General features: G+C 42.2%; 1 protein-coding gene across 2 annotated transcripts in view; it reads left to right on the plus strand.

Annotated features, from left to right (window-relative positions):
• LOC140455152 (E3 ubiquitin-protein ligase TRIM39-like) overlaps nucleotides 1-5,989 on the plus strand; it is a 46,841-nt gene extending 40,852 nt beyond the window's left edge. Inside the window, exon 6 of one of the 2 annotated variants that reach the window (XM_072549851.1) lies at nucleotides 4,615-5,989. In XM_072549851.1, coding sequence (XP_072405952.1) covers nucleotides 4,615-5,546 — 932 coding nt within the window. In that variant the 3' untranslated portion in view covers nucleotides 5,547-5,989. The remainder of the gene's footprint in view (nucleotides 1-4,614) is intronic. The other variant, XM_072549849.1, reaches the window with a different exon arrangement.
• The last annotated feature ends 7,864 nt before the right edge of the window (nucleotides 5,990-13,853 follow it).

Raw genomic sequence — 13,853 nt, forward strand, 5'->3', positions numbered from 1 at the left:
AAATTAAGTTGCTTTGACATAAGGTAGGTATTTTTGACCTTCAGCCAGACATTCAAGGGCAGGAAATCCAGGAATCATGGAATGTCAAGGACCAATTCATCCTCCTTTGTTTACTGTCCCCTTCAATGATTGTGACATTTTGGGCACAATAGACTCAGTCTTTAAATCTGTAGAAATGGGTGGTGGAGGAGATTTTCAGCGAGTTAAAACTAGTCCTTTAAGACATCCAAATTGACAGAGAGAGTGAATCAATTGATAAAGAAAGGTTTCAATTAACAGGCTGCTTTGTTCTGGATGGTGTCAAGCTTCCTCAGTGTTACTGGAGCTGCACCCATCCAGGCAAGTGGGAAGCATTCCACCACAGTCCGTACCGGTGCCTTGTAAACGGTGGACAGGCTTGGTGGAAACAGTGTAGGTCAGTGCATTAGTCGTCATAGAATTCCCAGCCCCTGACCCATTCTTGCGTCCACAGTATTGATGGGACTGGCCCAATTCATTTTCTGGTTAATGATACTTGTGATGATAACATCCAATTATATTCTTTCTAATAAGGATGATTATATTGCAAAATGATATCATGGTGTGTCCACATCTCAACCAATTAGTATGTACCAATAGATACAGAAAGCCTATACTGCTTACTTTCCCTGCTGTCAGTGGGCAGAGCTGTGACAGGTACAGTTCAACTTTGGAAGCTGTGCTTTCTTCTTGGTAGGTTCAACGTGTTTTCAATACTGTAGAGGGATAGAGAGATTGAAGGTTAAACCACCGAAGTAACTGTAAGCAAGTGGATAGATGCAGATAACTAATGTCAAAAACGATGTTTTTAGAACATATAAAAAGAAAAGGGAGATGGAGAAGCAACAAAGTGCAGGGATGAAATTTGAAGCTTTGGGTCCAGACAATCATAGCAATATGGGAGCTATTACAATCAAACAAGAAGTCAGAATTAGAGAGAGGAGCACAGATATATGACATGGCTGTGGGGTGGAAATAGATGACTGATCTAGGGAAGGAAGAAGACCATGTTAGGTTTTAAAAATAATGATAAGAGTCTTGAAATTAATTCTTTGCCTTACCAAGTCAGTTACCAAGGGGTGAGAGTGATAGGGGCTCCAGCACTGCATCACAGGAGACCTTATGACTACCAGATGCAAAGTGATGTGTCCATTATCACTGTCACCAGTGGATAGTTAGAGGTGCACCAGCTGCATAAGGAAAGTTGGTAGCTCAGTTGGTTTATAAATGCAATGTATTACCCACATTTTGTGTTCAATTCCTGGACTAGTTGAAGTTACTGAGAAGGTGCTATTTTCTAAAACTTTATGTGTAAAATGCTGACCCTCAACTTAAGCCATTGCCAGTCCTCCATCTCTAAGGAGGGAGTGGGGCTATGGCAGCTTGAGCTAAGTGCAGATTCCAGTTTTGTTTGCTTTCACATTTATTCTTGTGCCTCTGGTTTGCAAGATACCTTTCAATGTCTTTTACGTAGTCAGGTAAGTGTAAAGTGGCAATGACTGGGAGTTGGAGAAACTGGGATATCCCTTGGGGTGCACTGTGCAGTACGTTCCGCCACTGTGGTGGCTTTGTTCATGTGGAAAATCATGTTGCAATGTGTTTGTGAAAATGCCTGGAACTAATATCAGTTGTTGTGAAGCTCACACAGTCCTGGTGAGGATTGCCTCCGGGCTTACTTAATAAGGGTCTCAGCTCACTCCTAGGCTCAGTTTGTGAGAGTCCAGCTCCTGGATTTTTAGTCCTCCATACTGCCAGTGCTTCTGTCTGGAAATGGAACATCATCCAATTCTCTATCTGAAAGAAATCGGCTATCCAATAATGATAGTGTTTGGCATCCCTGGTGAGCTATATTTCTTATTTCCAATAGTATGCATTATTTCATTTTATGGCTGAGCGTTGAAAACAAAGTGAAATCGATCTGTCCTGGTTCAACAGTTTGTGTGGAGTTTGCATGTTCTCCTTGTGTCCATATGGGTTTCCTCTGGGTGCTCCAGTTTTCTCCCGTAGTCCAAAGGTGTGCACTGGATGGATTGGCCATGCTAAATTGCTGCGTAGTGCCTAGGGACGTGCAGGGTAGGCGGATTAGCCATGGGAAATTCAGGGTTACAGGGACAGAGTAGGAGTTGGACCTGGGTGGGATGATCTTCAGAGGTTCAAAGATGACTCGATGGCTGAATGGCCTGTTTCCACAATGTAGGGATTCTGCGATCTGACAAAAGTTGCCACTGGTTCTCCTTATTCTGAGAGGTCTGTCCTCTGGAAGATTCACGTTGCTTTATATTCCTTATGGAAGGCAGTGAGCATCCCCACACTGGAAGCATACACTCTCTGAACTGCAGGAAACAGGACTAATCAGCCCATGAAGCTTGCTCTGTCATTCCCTCTAGCTGATCATAGGCTTTGCTCCACTTTCCCATCTGCTCCCCACATCCCTTGGCTTCCTGGCAGTCACACACACACAAAAAAATCCTGGTCTTCAGAATATTCAGAATTTGTGATTAAAAATTCCAAATCTTTGAGGTTCCTTCAGTGAGGCACTTCCTCTCTTCCTCAATCCTGAAGTGTGCACTCCCTAGCCTGAGACTGTCCAATGTCCTCAATTCCCTGAACCAAAGAATCACCTTCTCTGTACCAGCCCAGCCAAGCTCCTTAGCAGTCCTGTATATCTTAGTGAGATCAATCTTGTTCCTTGAAATTCCAGAGCAGAAAGGTGCAATTACCCCAGCTTCTCATCCTCGAAAACCTCCTCAGACTAGGCACCGGCAACCTCCACTTACTGTGCTGCCTCCAATGCAACTATGCCATTTCCTTAAATGTGGAGACCACAAAGTTCGCTAGACATTGCTCTTCCCCCCCCCCCCCCCCCAACACATGCACACCCAGGAAGCAATTGTAACAATTGTACAAGGACAGGAAGACATCTTTACTCCTGTATGGCCCCTCCCTTGGCAGTAAAGGCCAACATATTGTCTGTGTTGCTCATCGCCTGCAGCAACTGCATGCTAACTTTCTGTCCTCCTGCAGGTGCACATACAAGTCTTTCTGAGCATCATCATTCAGGAATTTAAAGTTTTTTTTTGACAAAGTGAAACTTTGCTTTGTATTCTTTTGACAAAAATTAATACCTTTACAATTCCCTGCTTCATATCTACTTATCATCTGGTTGTCTTGTTACTTAAGTAATTCAACCTTTTTGTGTTGCGTCTGCACCCTCCCATCAGTCTACCTTCCCACCTAGCTTTACATCAGCAGCAAACTTGGATATGTTACTGTCTGTCCCTTCATGTTATTCATTGCTATCAATAGGCCTGGCACCAATCCTTGTGGTGCTCCACTACAGTTATTATCTGCCAGCCTCAGTTGTTTTCTTTTTTTTCCATTAGATTACTTACAGTGTGGAAACTGGCCCTTTGGCCCAACAAGTCTACATCGCCCCGCCGAAGCGCAACCCACCCATACATCTACCCCTTACCTAACACTACGGGCAATTTAGCATGGCCAATTCACCCATCCTGCACATCTTTGGACTGTGGGAGGAAACCGGAGCACCCGGAGGAAATCCACGCAGACACGGGGAGAATGTGCAAACTCCACACAGTCAGTCGCCTGAGGCGGGAATTGAACCCGGATCTCTGGCGCTGTGAGGCAGCAGTGCTAACCACTGTGCCACCATGCCGCCTTTGTAACTTGTAACTTTGTAACTTGTCTGTCAATCCATCCATGCTAAAATATCACCCCCAAATCTATGAGTCCTTATCTTGCTGATTAGCTTTTTGTGTAACACTTTATCACTTACATTTTGAACATCACTAACAAGTGCTTGTTGGTGTACTCTTGTTAGACATTGGTCTTGAATAGATTTGTGGAGGACATGTGGACTGTTGTTACATGTACCACTGAATCAAACAATTCAGTTCTGGATCCAACCCTTGATTAATTAGACTGAGAGGATGCATGTGGCCATATTCCCCCTGCATTTCAAGACTTATTTGACTTGATATCATGTAACAGATGTCAGATAGAATTGAACATGCAATGAAAAGGGCCTTGGAACAACATAGTCAGTTTATTGATTGGACAAACTCTATGGGTAACCATAGCCTAGAGTTTGGTTCAGGGAAGTTTTTAAGGCCAATATGTTGCTCTAACCAGATTAGAACAGTTTGAACAAATAGTTAACGAGCTTTTTGGGTCCTGGGCTTTATCAATAGAGGCAATAAGCACTACAGTAAAGAGGTTATGATGAATCATTATCAAGCGCAAGTTGGTTTCAACTGAAATATTGTGAAAGAAGGGGACAGCCAAAAATGTGTACAAATTGATTATTAAAAAACATTATTCTAGAGATGGGAACTTCAATTTTATGATAATTTTTCAATGCCATTGCAATTGTTAATTTTCAAAATGAAATTGACTGATCTGTATGAACTGAAAGAATGCATGTCAATAATTCTAGATATGGGCTAAGCTGCCAATCACTCCAGAACTCATTGAATGTTGGAACAGGTTTGAGAGTTTAATGGGCATCCTTATGAACCTATGTACTCAGGTTTGTTTTGTTTCATTGGTCTATTCATTTTCTATAATGTCCTACAGCGAACCTGATGACAGCTGTGATCCACTCCCGTGGAAAATGTGGTCTCTCCAAGGGAATAACTCGCTACATGGTGACAATGGCAATCTCAGACATCATAATTTTGATCATTCATGTGCTACAAGAAATAATTGTTTATTATTATCCATATTATTTTCTGTCCCGGACTGCAATCTGTCCTTCACACAGCTACTTGAAAGTCCTTACAATTGATTACGCTGTCTGGTTAATTGTGTCATTCACCTTTGACCGGTTCATCAGCATCTGCTGTCAGTCATTGAGACTCACGTATTGCACAGAGAGAACTGCACTTGCAGTTATTGTGTCCATATTTGTCCTGAGCTGTTTAAAGTACATTCCCTTCCACTTCATGTATGAGTCTATGTTCGTGCTTGACAAGGTGGAGTGGGGTTGCCAGACTAAATCAGTCTTCTTTACATCTCTTGGATGGGCAAGTTTCTCCTGGATGTGCAGTGTCTCTATTTCAATACTCCCATTCTTCTTCATCTTACTATTAAATGGGCTCACGGTCAAGCACATCATGGTGACCTGTAGGGTTCGCAGAGGTCTGAAGAGACATGGCAAATGTCTGAACCAGAACGACTCTGAGATGGAAAATCGTAAGAAATCGATTGTTTTGCTCTTCACTGTATCTGGCACCTACATACTGTTGTGGATGACAGAAACCGTGACGTTCATGTACACTCGAGTCACAGTCAACGGATTTGATAAGAATTACTCCAGCCCAGTATACATTGCCAATGAGGTTGGAGTCTTCCTTATGCACTTGAATTTCTGTACAAACACTTGCATTTATAGCTTGACACAAATAAAATTCAGAGAGGAGGTGAAGAAGGGAGTTCACTATCTGTTTACTCCAGCTAGAAAGTTTAAGAATTTAAGTCATGCATGCAAGTCACATAAATACCAATAGAATGACTGGTTCTGCAACACACACCCAGATTGCATTTTGGAATGGGTAGCTGATGTAGAATCACAGAGTTGTTACAAAGTCAAAAGAGGCTATTCAGCCCATCATGACTGCAATAGCATGTTCATTGAGCATCATTACTAATTGCTAATCTCCTGCTTTTGTCTATACTCTTGCACACAATTTCTTATCAAAAAGTCATCGACTGCCCTCTCAAATTCCTCAGTTGAACCTGCCTCCACCAGATTTTCAAGCACTACATTCCATACCCTAATTATTCATTGATGGAGAGGAAGTGAGGACAGCAGATGCTGGAGATCAGGTTAAAACAGTGAAAAAAATGAGGACTGCAGGCGCTGGAAATCAAAGTCAAAAGGTGAGAAAGTGAGGACTGCCAATGAGGAGATCAGCATCAAAACGTGTGGCACTGGAAAAGCACAGCTGGTAAGGCTGCATCTGAGGAGCAGGAGAGTCAGTGTTTCCGGCACAAGTTCTTCTGCTGGAAATGTCGACTCTCCTGCTCCTCAGATGCTGTCTGACAGGCTGTGCTTTTCCAGTGCCACCCTTACTTAATGTTTGGAAAACGTTTTCATCATTTCATGCTTACTTCCTTTGTGGATCATTTTAAATTTATGACCTCTTGTTTTTGTTCCTCTTATGAGCGGGACTGTGATTCTGTGCAATCAGTAATATTCGTGACAATAAATACTGACAAAAGGAATAGAAACTGAGACATGTTATAAGCAATTGATTATTTTATGCTTTCTTGCATTATATTGGATACATGTTCAACCAATTCCACATTCAGTAACCACAGGATGGCGCCATTTTTGCACAAGACTCATTATTGTCAAAAAATGGCTCAGCTGAAAAGCTGAATTTAATCCCAGTCTAGTCTTACACTCCTTTAAAATCGTGTCCCCAAACTGTTTGTCTGGTTCATTAAATATGCTTCATGTGTTTGAGCTGTAACTCCAGCAGAGTGAGGGATAAGGATTTCGTTCACACACTGATCACTGTTCAGCCTCTTGAATTGCTCTACCATTCCAGAGCCCTGCTGATCATCTTTCATAATGCACTCTTCCCATATTACTTACCTTACCCTTGATGTCATTCACATCTAGAAATCTGATAGCCTGTACTGAACACACTTCATGACTAAGTTTGCAGAAACCTCTAAGCTAAAGAGCTTCAAAGGTTCACCTCCCCTTGACTGACATGATCGTGATCTTTGACTATTTAAAATTACTCCCTCCAGTTACCTTATTTGATGTTGGAATCCACATCAGGAAAGTGTTGAATTGCTCTTAAAATATTGATCGTGAAAATGATGAAAGGCTTGATTAAGATCACAATTGACGTGTTGGAAAGTCGAGGCCAGCAATTGTAAGTATTAGATTGTTACCATTAATAGATTGTAGGAAGGACTTCAGGAAGAATGAGTTTCAAAGGATTCGTTTGTGAAGTCAATATTCATTTCTGATCGTACCAGAACACTTGAACTCCAGACCTACTGCAAGCCTTGATCAAAATATAGAGTATTGAGTAGAGGAGTTGGGAGGTCATGTTGCAGCTGTACAGGACATTGGTTAGGCCACGCTTGGAATATTGCATGCAGTTCTGGTCTCCTTCCTATTGGAAAGATGTTGTGAAACTTGAAAAGGTTCAGAAGATATTTACAAGGATGTTGTCAGGGTTGGAGGATTTGAACTACAGGGAGAGCCTGAACAGGCTGGGGCTGTTTTCTCTGGAGCGTTTTCCCTGAAGTATTTTCCCTGGGACTAGGGAGTCCTGAACGAGAGGGCATAGGTTTAGGGTGTGAGGGGAAAGATATAAAAGAGACCTATGGGGCAAGTTTTTCACGTAGAGGGTGGTATGTGTATGGAATGAGCTGCCAGGGGAAGTGGTGGAAGCTGGTACAATTGCAACATTTAAAAGGCATTTGGATGGATATATGAATAGGTCGGGGTTTGGAGGGATATGGGCTGGGTGCTGGCAGGTGGGACTAGATTGGTTTGGGATATCTGGTCATCATGGACGGGTTGGACCGGAGGGTCTGTTTCCATGCTGGACATCTCTATGACTCTATGACATATACCATGATCCACTTGGTATTCTCAGGCTATTAGACATATTATAGTTTAAGCAAATTACAAAAATAAGCCTCAGTTTACCTTTCTGATAAGCACAGATTAACAGAAAACACTGACCAGGTTTCTGTATGTAACAAAAAAAAAGACTATTCATTGCAAAGCAATCCACTCTAAACATTATGGACCAGACCAATGCCCCTTAAAATGTATTATGAAGGTAGACTACACCCTATTTTTATTTCTTATTCTACAGGCAAGTGCCAGGCATTACATTATGGATGCCATTCAATTGATCAAACTAATAGTCATGAAGCAAAACACACATTATTCGTACACTACAGTTAAAAGACAACAAAAGAAATAAAACATTGTAAATACAATACTATTGGAAAACTTAACGTAATAATAAATTATTTTACTACGAAATGTAACTGTTCCAAAATAGTAACATCCCACAGACACATCCTTGGCAAAGGCAGATCTCCAGACGAGAAGGGAAAATATCAGGACAAAACTCAGAGAGAGAGAGAGAGAGAGAGAGAGAGAGATAGAGAGAGAGAGAGAGCCAAGGAGAAACTGCAGCTTCCAAACCCAGGTTCGAGACCTCAGCAACTGCCATTGAAAAACTGAAACTGAAAATCTTGCCTCTGTGGGAGCTTGACTTCACCCATTCAGACTGCATCAATTGTTCCACCTTCAAAAAAAAGCCAAGGCTTCACAAGTTGTTTACTTTATTGGGTTCAAAAAGACCATTCAGTACCTCTGTTTTAAAACGTCTCTCAGAAACAAAAGCCAGGGTAAAATATGCCTCTTAAAGCATAGTATCATCGCACAAAATATAAAGTATGAACATGGATCTCTTTCAACTGGAACACTAGGTCACTTATTAATCGTTCATGTGCCCATATACAGCAGTGACAACCAAAGAGGACTGCTCGAGATTCAGGTATGTACTGAGCAAATATAGTTCCACAGCACCAGTTCACAAGATCTAATGAAGTGTCCCTTTCACCTCTCAAGGCATTCAATTCTCAGATCTCCTTATTTCTAGATTTCCAGATAATTTTGAAACGTTTTATCATGAACAGCTAAAAGAGGGATTCCACCTTTTCTGAAAAATCTCAGTAATAGCCATTACAGACATTCAAGCCCAATGATTAGATTAGATTACATTCCCTACAGTATGAAAACAGGCCCTTCGGCCCAACAAGTCTACACCAACCCTCTGCAGGGTAACCCTGCCCAGACCCATTCCCCATAACTAATGCACCTAATTCTTCGAGCAATTTAGCATGACCAATTCACCTGACCTGCACGTCTTTAGACTCTGGGAGGAAACCCGAGCACCCAGAGGAAACCCACGCAGACACAGGGAGAACATGCAAACTCCACACAGACAGTCACCCGAGGCTGGAATCAAACCCGGGTCCCTGGCGCTGTGAGGCAGCAGTGCTAACCACTGAGCCCCTGTGCCACCCTGTGTCACTCTCTTTTCATTCTTAATTTCTCTTCACTCTTTGATTTTCTGTTCAACAGATAAGTTCACAAAATTTCCTTTCCCTAACTTTGTGCACATTCATCGGGTGTGGTTCTTGCTATTATTCCCATTTCCTCACCATGCGATCCGTACACAAGCGAAATCTGGAAAAAAAACGGAGCCTTTCCCAACCCTTTCAATTTGGATTATTAAAATCACACAGTCATAGCATCCATTCAGTGCAGAAGCCGGGCATTTGTCTGTCCACACTGATCTTCCGAACGTTAGCCTACCCAGCCCACCACACTACCCTCATCCTATTCCTGTAACCCTGCATTTCCCATGGATGGTCTATATGTCCTACACATCTCTGGATACTATGGTCAAGTTAGCATGGTCAACTAACTAATCTGCACATCTTGGGACAGTGGGAGGAAACCAGCGCACGGTGAGCAAACCCAAGCAAGTGATGGGGAGAATATGCAAGCTCTGATGGTAGAATTGAACCCGGGTCCCTAATAGAGATTAAAAGTTCTTTCCAAATTTGATGGTCTGGAGATGCCAAACATACATGCCCTGCTGCTGGTGTGGATCTTTTCTCTCTGAGCTGGACCTCATTGAGTTCTCCCTCTCCATCTACACAGATCTAGGTCGTAAATCTTAAAATAAGCACTGCACAAATGTCTCACCAGGTAGCTTATCTAGTTACTTAGCTTAAGTCGCATGATTTCCCAGAAATGTTGCTTTGACCAAATACCAAAGGAATGATTCCCCTGCACTTAGTAAACACAAGTCACCTTCACAAATCCCATTCAGCTCTACTTTCCAACTCAATATTCCCAAGTATTAATAATGCTTTACAAATGTTCATCACAGGCTCATAACAAGTCTCAATCTTGATATGAAGCAGGGTCCTTCAAATGTCAGTCAATATGTATCTAGAACAGCACTGATTCACTTCAAATGCCTTCAATCTGTTGTTGCCCTATCTCTTTACCTTTGGTTAAGGGTGGGACTATTTGCTCATACTTCGTGGAGGATAAGCTTCATTTTCCAGATATTCTGATAACGCTTGTGTGTGGTGTATAATTGCAGAACACATCCTTATGAATGAAATGCATAATTTGTGGTTTGCAAGTTCTAGGACATGAACAACTTTACCAAGTAAAGATCCAAGCATATTCACACAACAATTATTGTCTGCTCCACTGCTTGTGTTTTGGCGCAAGACTCTTGAGGTTTCCTGCTGACTCCTAATTGACTGTGACCAGTGTTATAAACACGTTGCTTAGGCAAAAGGCCTGTAGAGAGTGACTCACCTACTGAGCCCTCAATGCTTATCCAGCACTACGATAGCTCTGTTCTGAGGGTGATGGAACAGCCAATGTTCACTTGGACAGATGCAGACCTAGAAACCATCAAGGGGTTCAAAGGGTATCTATCGATGGGGGAGCTTAGCATACAAACAAATAACTGTAGATGCTGGCGATCAGAAACAAAAGCAGAAACCGTTAAACATACGCAATAAGTATTGCAGCATCTGTGGAGAGAAAGCAAGGTTAACATTTCAGGTTATGTGACCCTTATTCAGACCCTTATTCCGATGGGATAACTTGTTTGTCATTGCATTAAATGTCCATGCACTTGCAACAGAACAAGTGCTCTATCATCAGCCCATTTTAGCATCAGAAACTGTGTTATCTGCAGCAGCTCACTTATATTCACTCTGATCTATGTGCAACAATGAAAGATCTGAATAATATTTTCTCTCTCTTTGCCCCAATGTCTCTCCTTCACTGTCCCCCTCTCTTTGTCCCATGTCTCTCTTTCTTTCCTTTCTTTCTTCTTTCCTTACTTTCTTTCTTTCACACTTCCTTTTTCGCTTTCTCTGTCTCTCTATTTCCCTCTCCCTGTCTCTCAGTATCCTCCTTTCTGCCTCTATCTCTCTCTCTCTCTGCTGTTATCTCTCGGCTCCACCCCTCCATTGACGCTGCCTGATCTGATGTGTATTTGTGAAAATTTCTGTCAATATTTCACATTCTTGTGTATTTTGGTTCTGTCTAAATTCAACAAATCTGAGTGTAGCAACTTAATGATAGCCTCCTGAAACCTTTCACACAATGTCTTACACCTTTTTGTCAGATTGCATACATTGGAAATATGATTCCAATATATCATTGTAACCAGAGTCAAAAACAACTCAATAAATGAATTGCAAAAATTTCTGATTTTTCATCCTTTCCTTCTCCTGAGTAAATGTTCATTCTAGTTACAAATCCGTTTATGGGCTGCTTAAATACATTTAATTGAAAGAGGCATAAATTTCTCTTGTAATTTGAGTGGCTATCGTTTACTTTCTTAAGGAGTCCGAGGTAACTGAGAGGATAGAAGCAACAGGTAAATGAATGCATAATGTCATCGTCAACGTGTGGTCACATCATAGCCAACTTGAGTAAGGCATGTTGACAGCACAGAAAAGGAGAAGTGATTATGTTTCTTATTCATCAGCAGACACTAGTGTAACTGAATTATTAAAAGTGGAGGTATTGTTCTGGTAAAATTGCGAGTCTAAACACTAAAATTGAGTAGAGTACTGGAAATCAAGTCCCACTAGTTTTAGAGTCATCACAAAGGTAAACGTTTCTGAAAGGTAGACTTGCTTCTTTGGATTTGTATCCTCTCACAACAAATGATAATGTTTTGTCTGCTTTTCTAATGCCTTGTGACATCTAAATATTACCACTTTGCAATTCATATACTAGGACATTCAGATCCCTCTGCATCTCAGAACACTATCATCTCACCATTTTGAAAAGATGTTTCTTCATTTTTTTTCCTGCAAAATTAGCAATTTCACAGTTTTCATGTTATACCATGTTTTCCATATCATCGCCAGACCTTAACTTGTCTGTAGATCTTTGTACCCTCCCTATGCCCTCAGCACAAGATACCTTTCATCTATTTTTGGTGAAACAGTAAATAAAGCAATCACAACTTTGGTCTGTTTAGGCTAAGTGATTTCTATAAATCATAAGTGGTTGACATTTTAGATGCACCACTTATCATGTATTGCCACCCAGAAAAAAACCTATTAATATCAACTCTCTGCTTCCTGTCAGCCTGCCGATTTGCTCTCTGTGTCAATACTTTATCCACTACAAGACTAGCTTTCATTTTCTGAAACAACACTTGATGCAGTTTATCAAAAATATGTTGGATATCCTTTGGGACCACTTCATAGCACACCTTCCCTTCTCAAAGAACTTGAATACGTGGGTTACGTAAGATTTCCTTGTACAAAACCATCTTGACTCTGCCCAATCACATTAATCTTTCCTAACTGTACTGCAAAAAAAAAATAAGTTGTAACATTGTCTGGCAGCCAATGCCCTGTTTCCTAATCCTTAAGGTGCTCCCTATGAAGTGGTCCCAAAGGACCTTCGATATCCAAGAGATTTTTGATAAGCTGCTACATCAAACGTTGTTTCAGAAAATGAAAACTAGTCTTGTAGTGGACACTGGATTAGTGGTGCTGGAAGAGCACAGCAGTTCAGGCAGCATCCAACGAGCAGCGAAATCGACGTTTCGGGCAAAAGCCCTTCATCAGGAATAAAGGCAGTGAGCCTGAAGCGTGGAGAGATAAGCTAGAGGAGGGTGGGGGTGGGGAGAGAGTAGCATAGAGTACAATGGGTGAGTGGGGGAGGGGATGAAGGTGATAGGTCAAGGAGGAGAGGGTGGAGTGGATAGATGGAAAAGAAGATAGGCAGGTCGGACAAGTCAAGGAGACAGTAACTGAAGGGTTCAGGCTCACTGCCTTTATTCCTGATGAAGGGCTTTTGCCCGAAACGTCAATTTCGCTGCTCGTTGGATGCTGCCTGAACTGCTGTGCTCTTCCAGCACCACTAATCCAGTATTTGGTTTTCAGCATCTGCAGTCATTGTTTTTACCTTGTAGTGTATAACCTAGCGACACAGAGAGCAGATTAAGCATTACGGGTAAAGACGACAATGTGGAGTTGAGGATAAGCAGACATGATTTCTTTGAATGGTGGAGTCGACTCACTGGACAGAATGGGCTACTTCTGCTCCTTCACTTAATGGTCTGATTATCTCCTTACTCGGGCTGCGTAAAAATACAAAACCAAAGGCTGAAAGTGGGAGCAGAAAGTACTTGACTGCTCAGCCAGTCAGGAAGGGTCCGCTGATAGAAGCAAGGTCAAGATTGAAGGTGGCTGCAGACACACTCACTAATCGCAGTTAAGTGAAGGAAGTTGCAGTGCCCTGGTCCTACGTGGACAAGCAACGCTCTGTGGCGAGTCCCTGAGACCACGCTTGTTTCTCAGGCGGGTGTGACACTGTCTCTGAGAGTCGCCCGCACCGAGGTTCACGTCGATCTCGGCTCCATCCCGTTCAGCACCTGGAACCCATGCTCTGCTCGGGCTGGCAACCACCATGGAAGGCGGGGTAACCCCACCCTTGGCGCACCCCACTCCCTGGTGGTGATAGACCGTATTCAAGCTCGCGATGCATGCCGGATAGAAACCTTTTGGAAATAACGCAGCCACCTGCCAATTCGGGATTTGCCCTCCAGATCAATTAGTTCTTGCTTCGGCCTCAGAAACCGTGTCCTTAAAACAATCAGAGAGTGTTGTCAAATCCTGGTTGAAAGTTGAAACATTGCGCGGCGTCACTTCCTGTCTGATTACCGCTTTTGTGAACTTCCTTGGAATCTGGTATTGCA

The sequence above is a fragment of the Chiloscyllium punctatum genome, chromosome 30, assembly GCF_047496795.1.
Source record: "Chiloscyllium punctatum isolate Juve2018m chromosome 30, sChiPun1.3, whole genome shotgun sequence".
NCBI classification, from domain to species: Eukaryota; Metazoa; Chordata; class Chondrichthyes; order Orectolobiformes; family Hemiscylliidae; genus Chiloscyllium; species Chiloscyllium punctatum.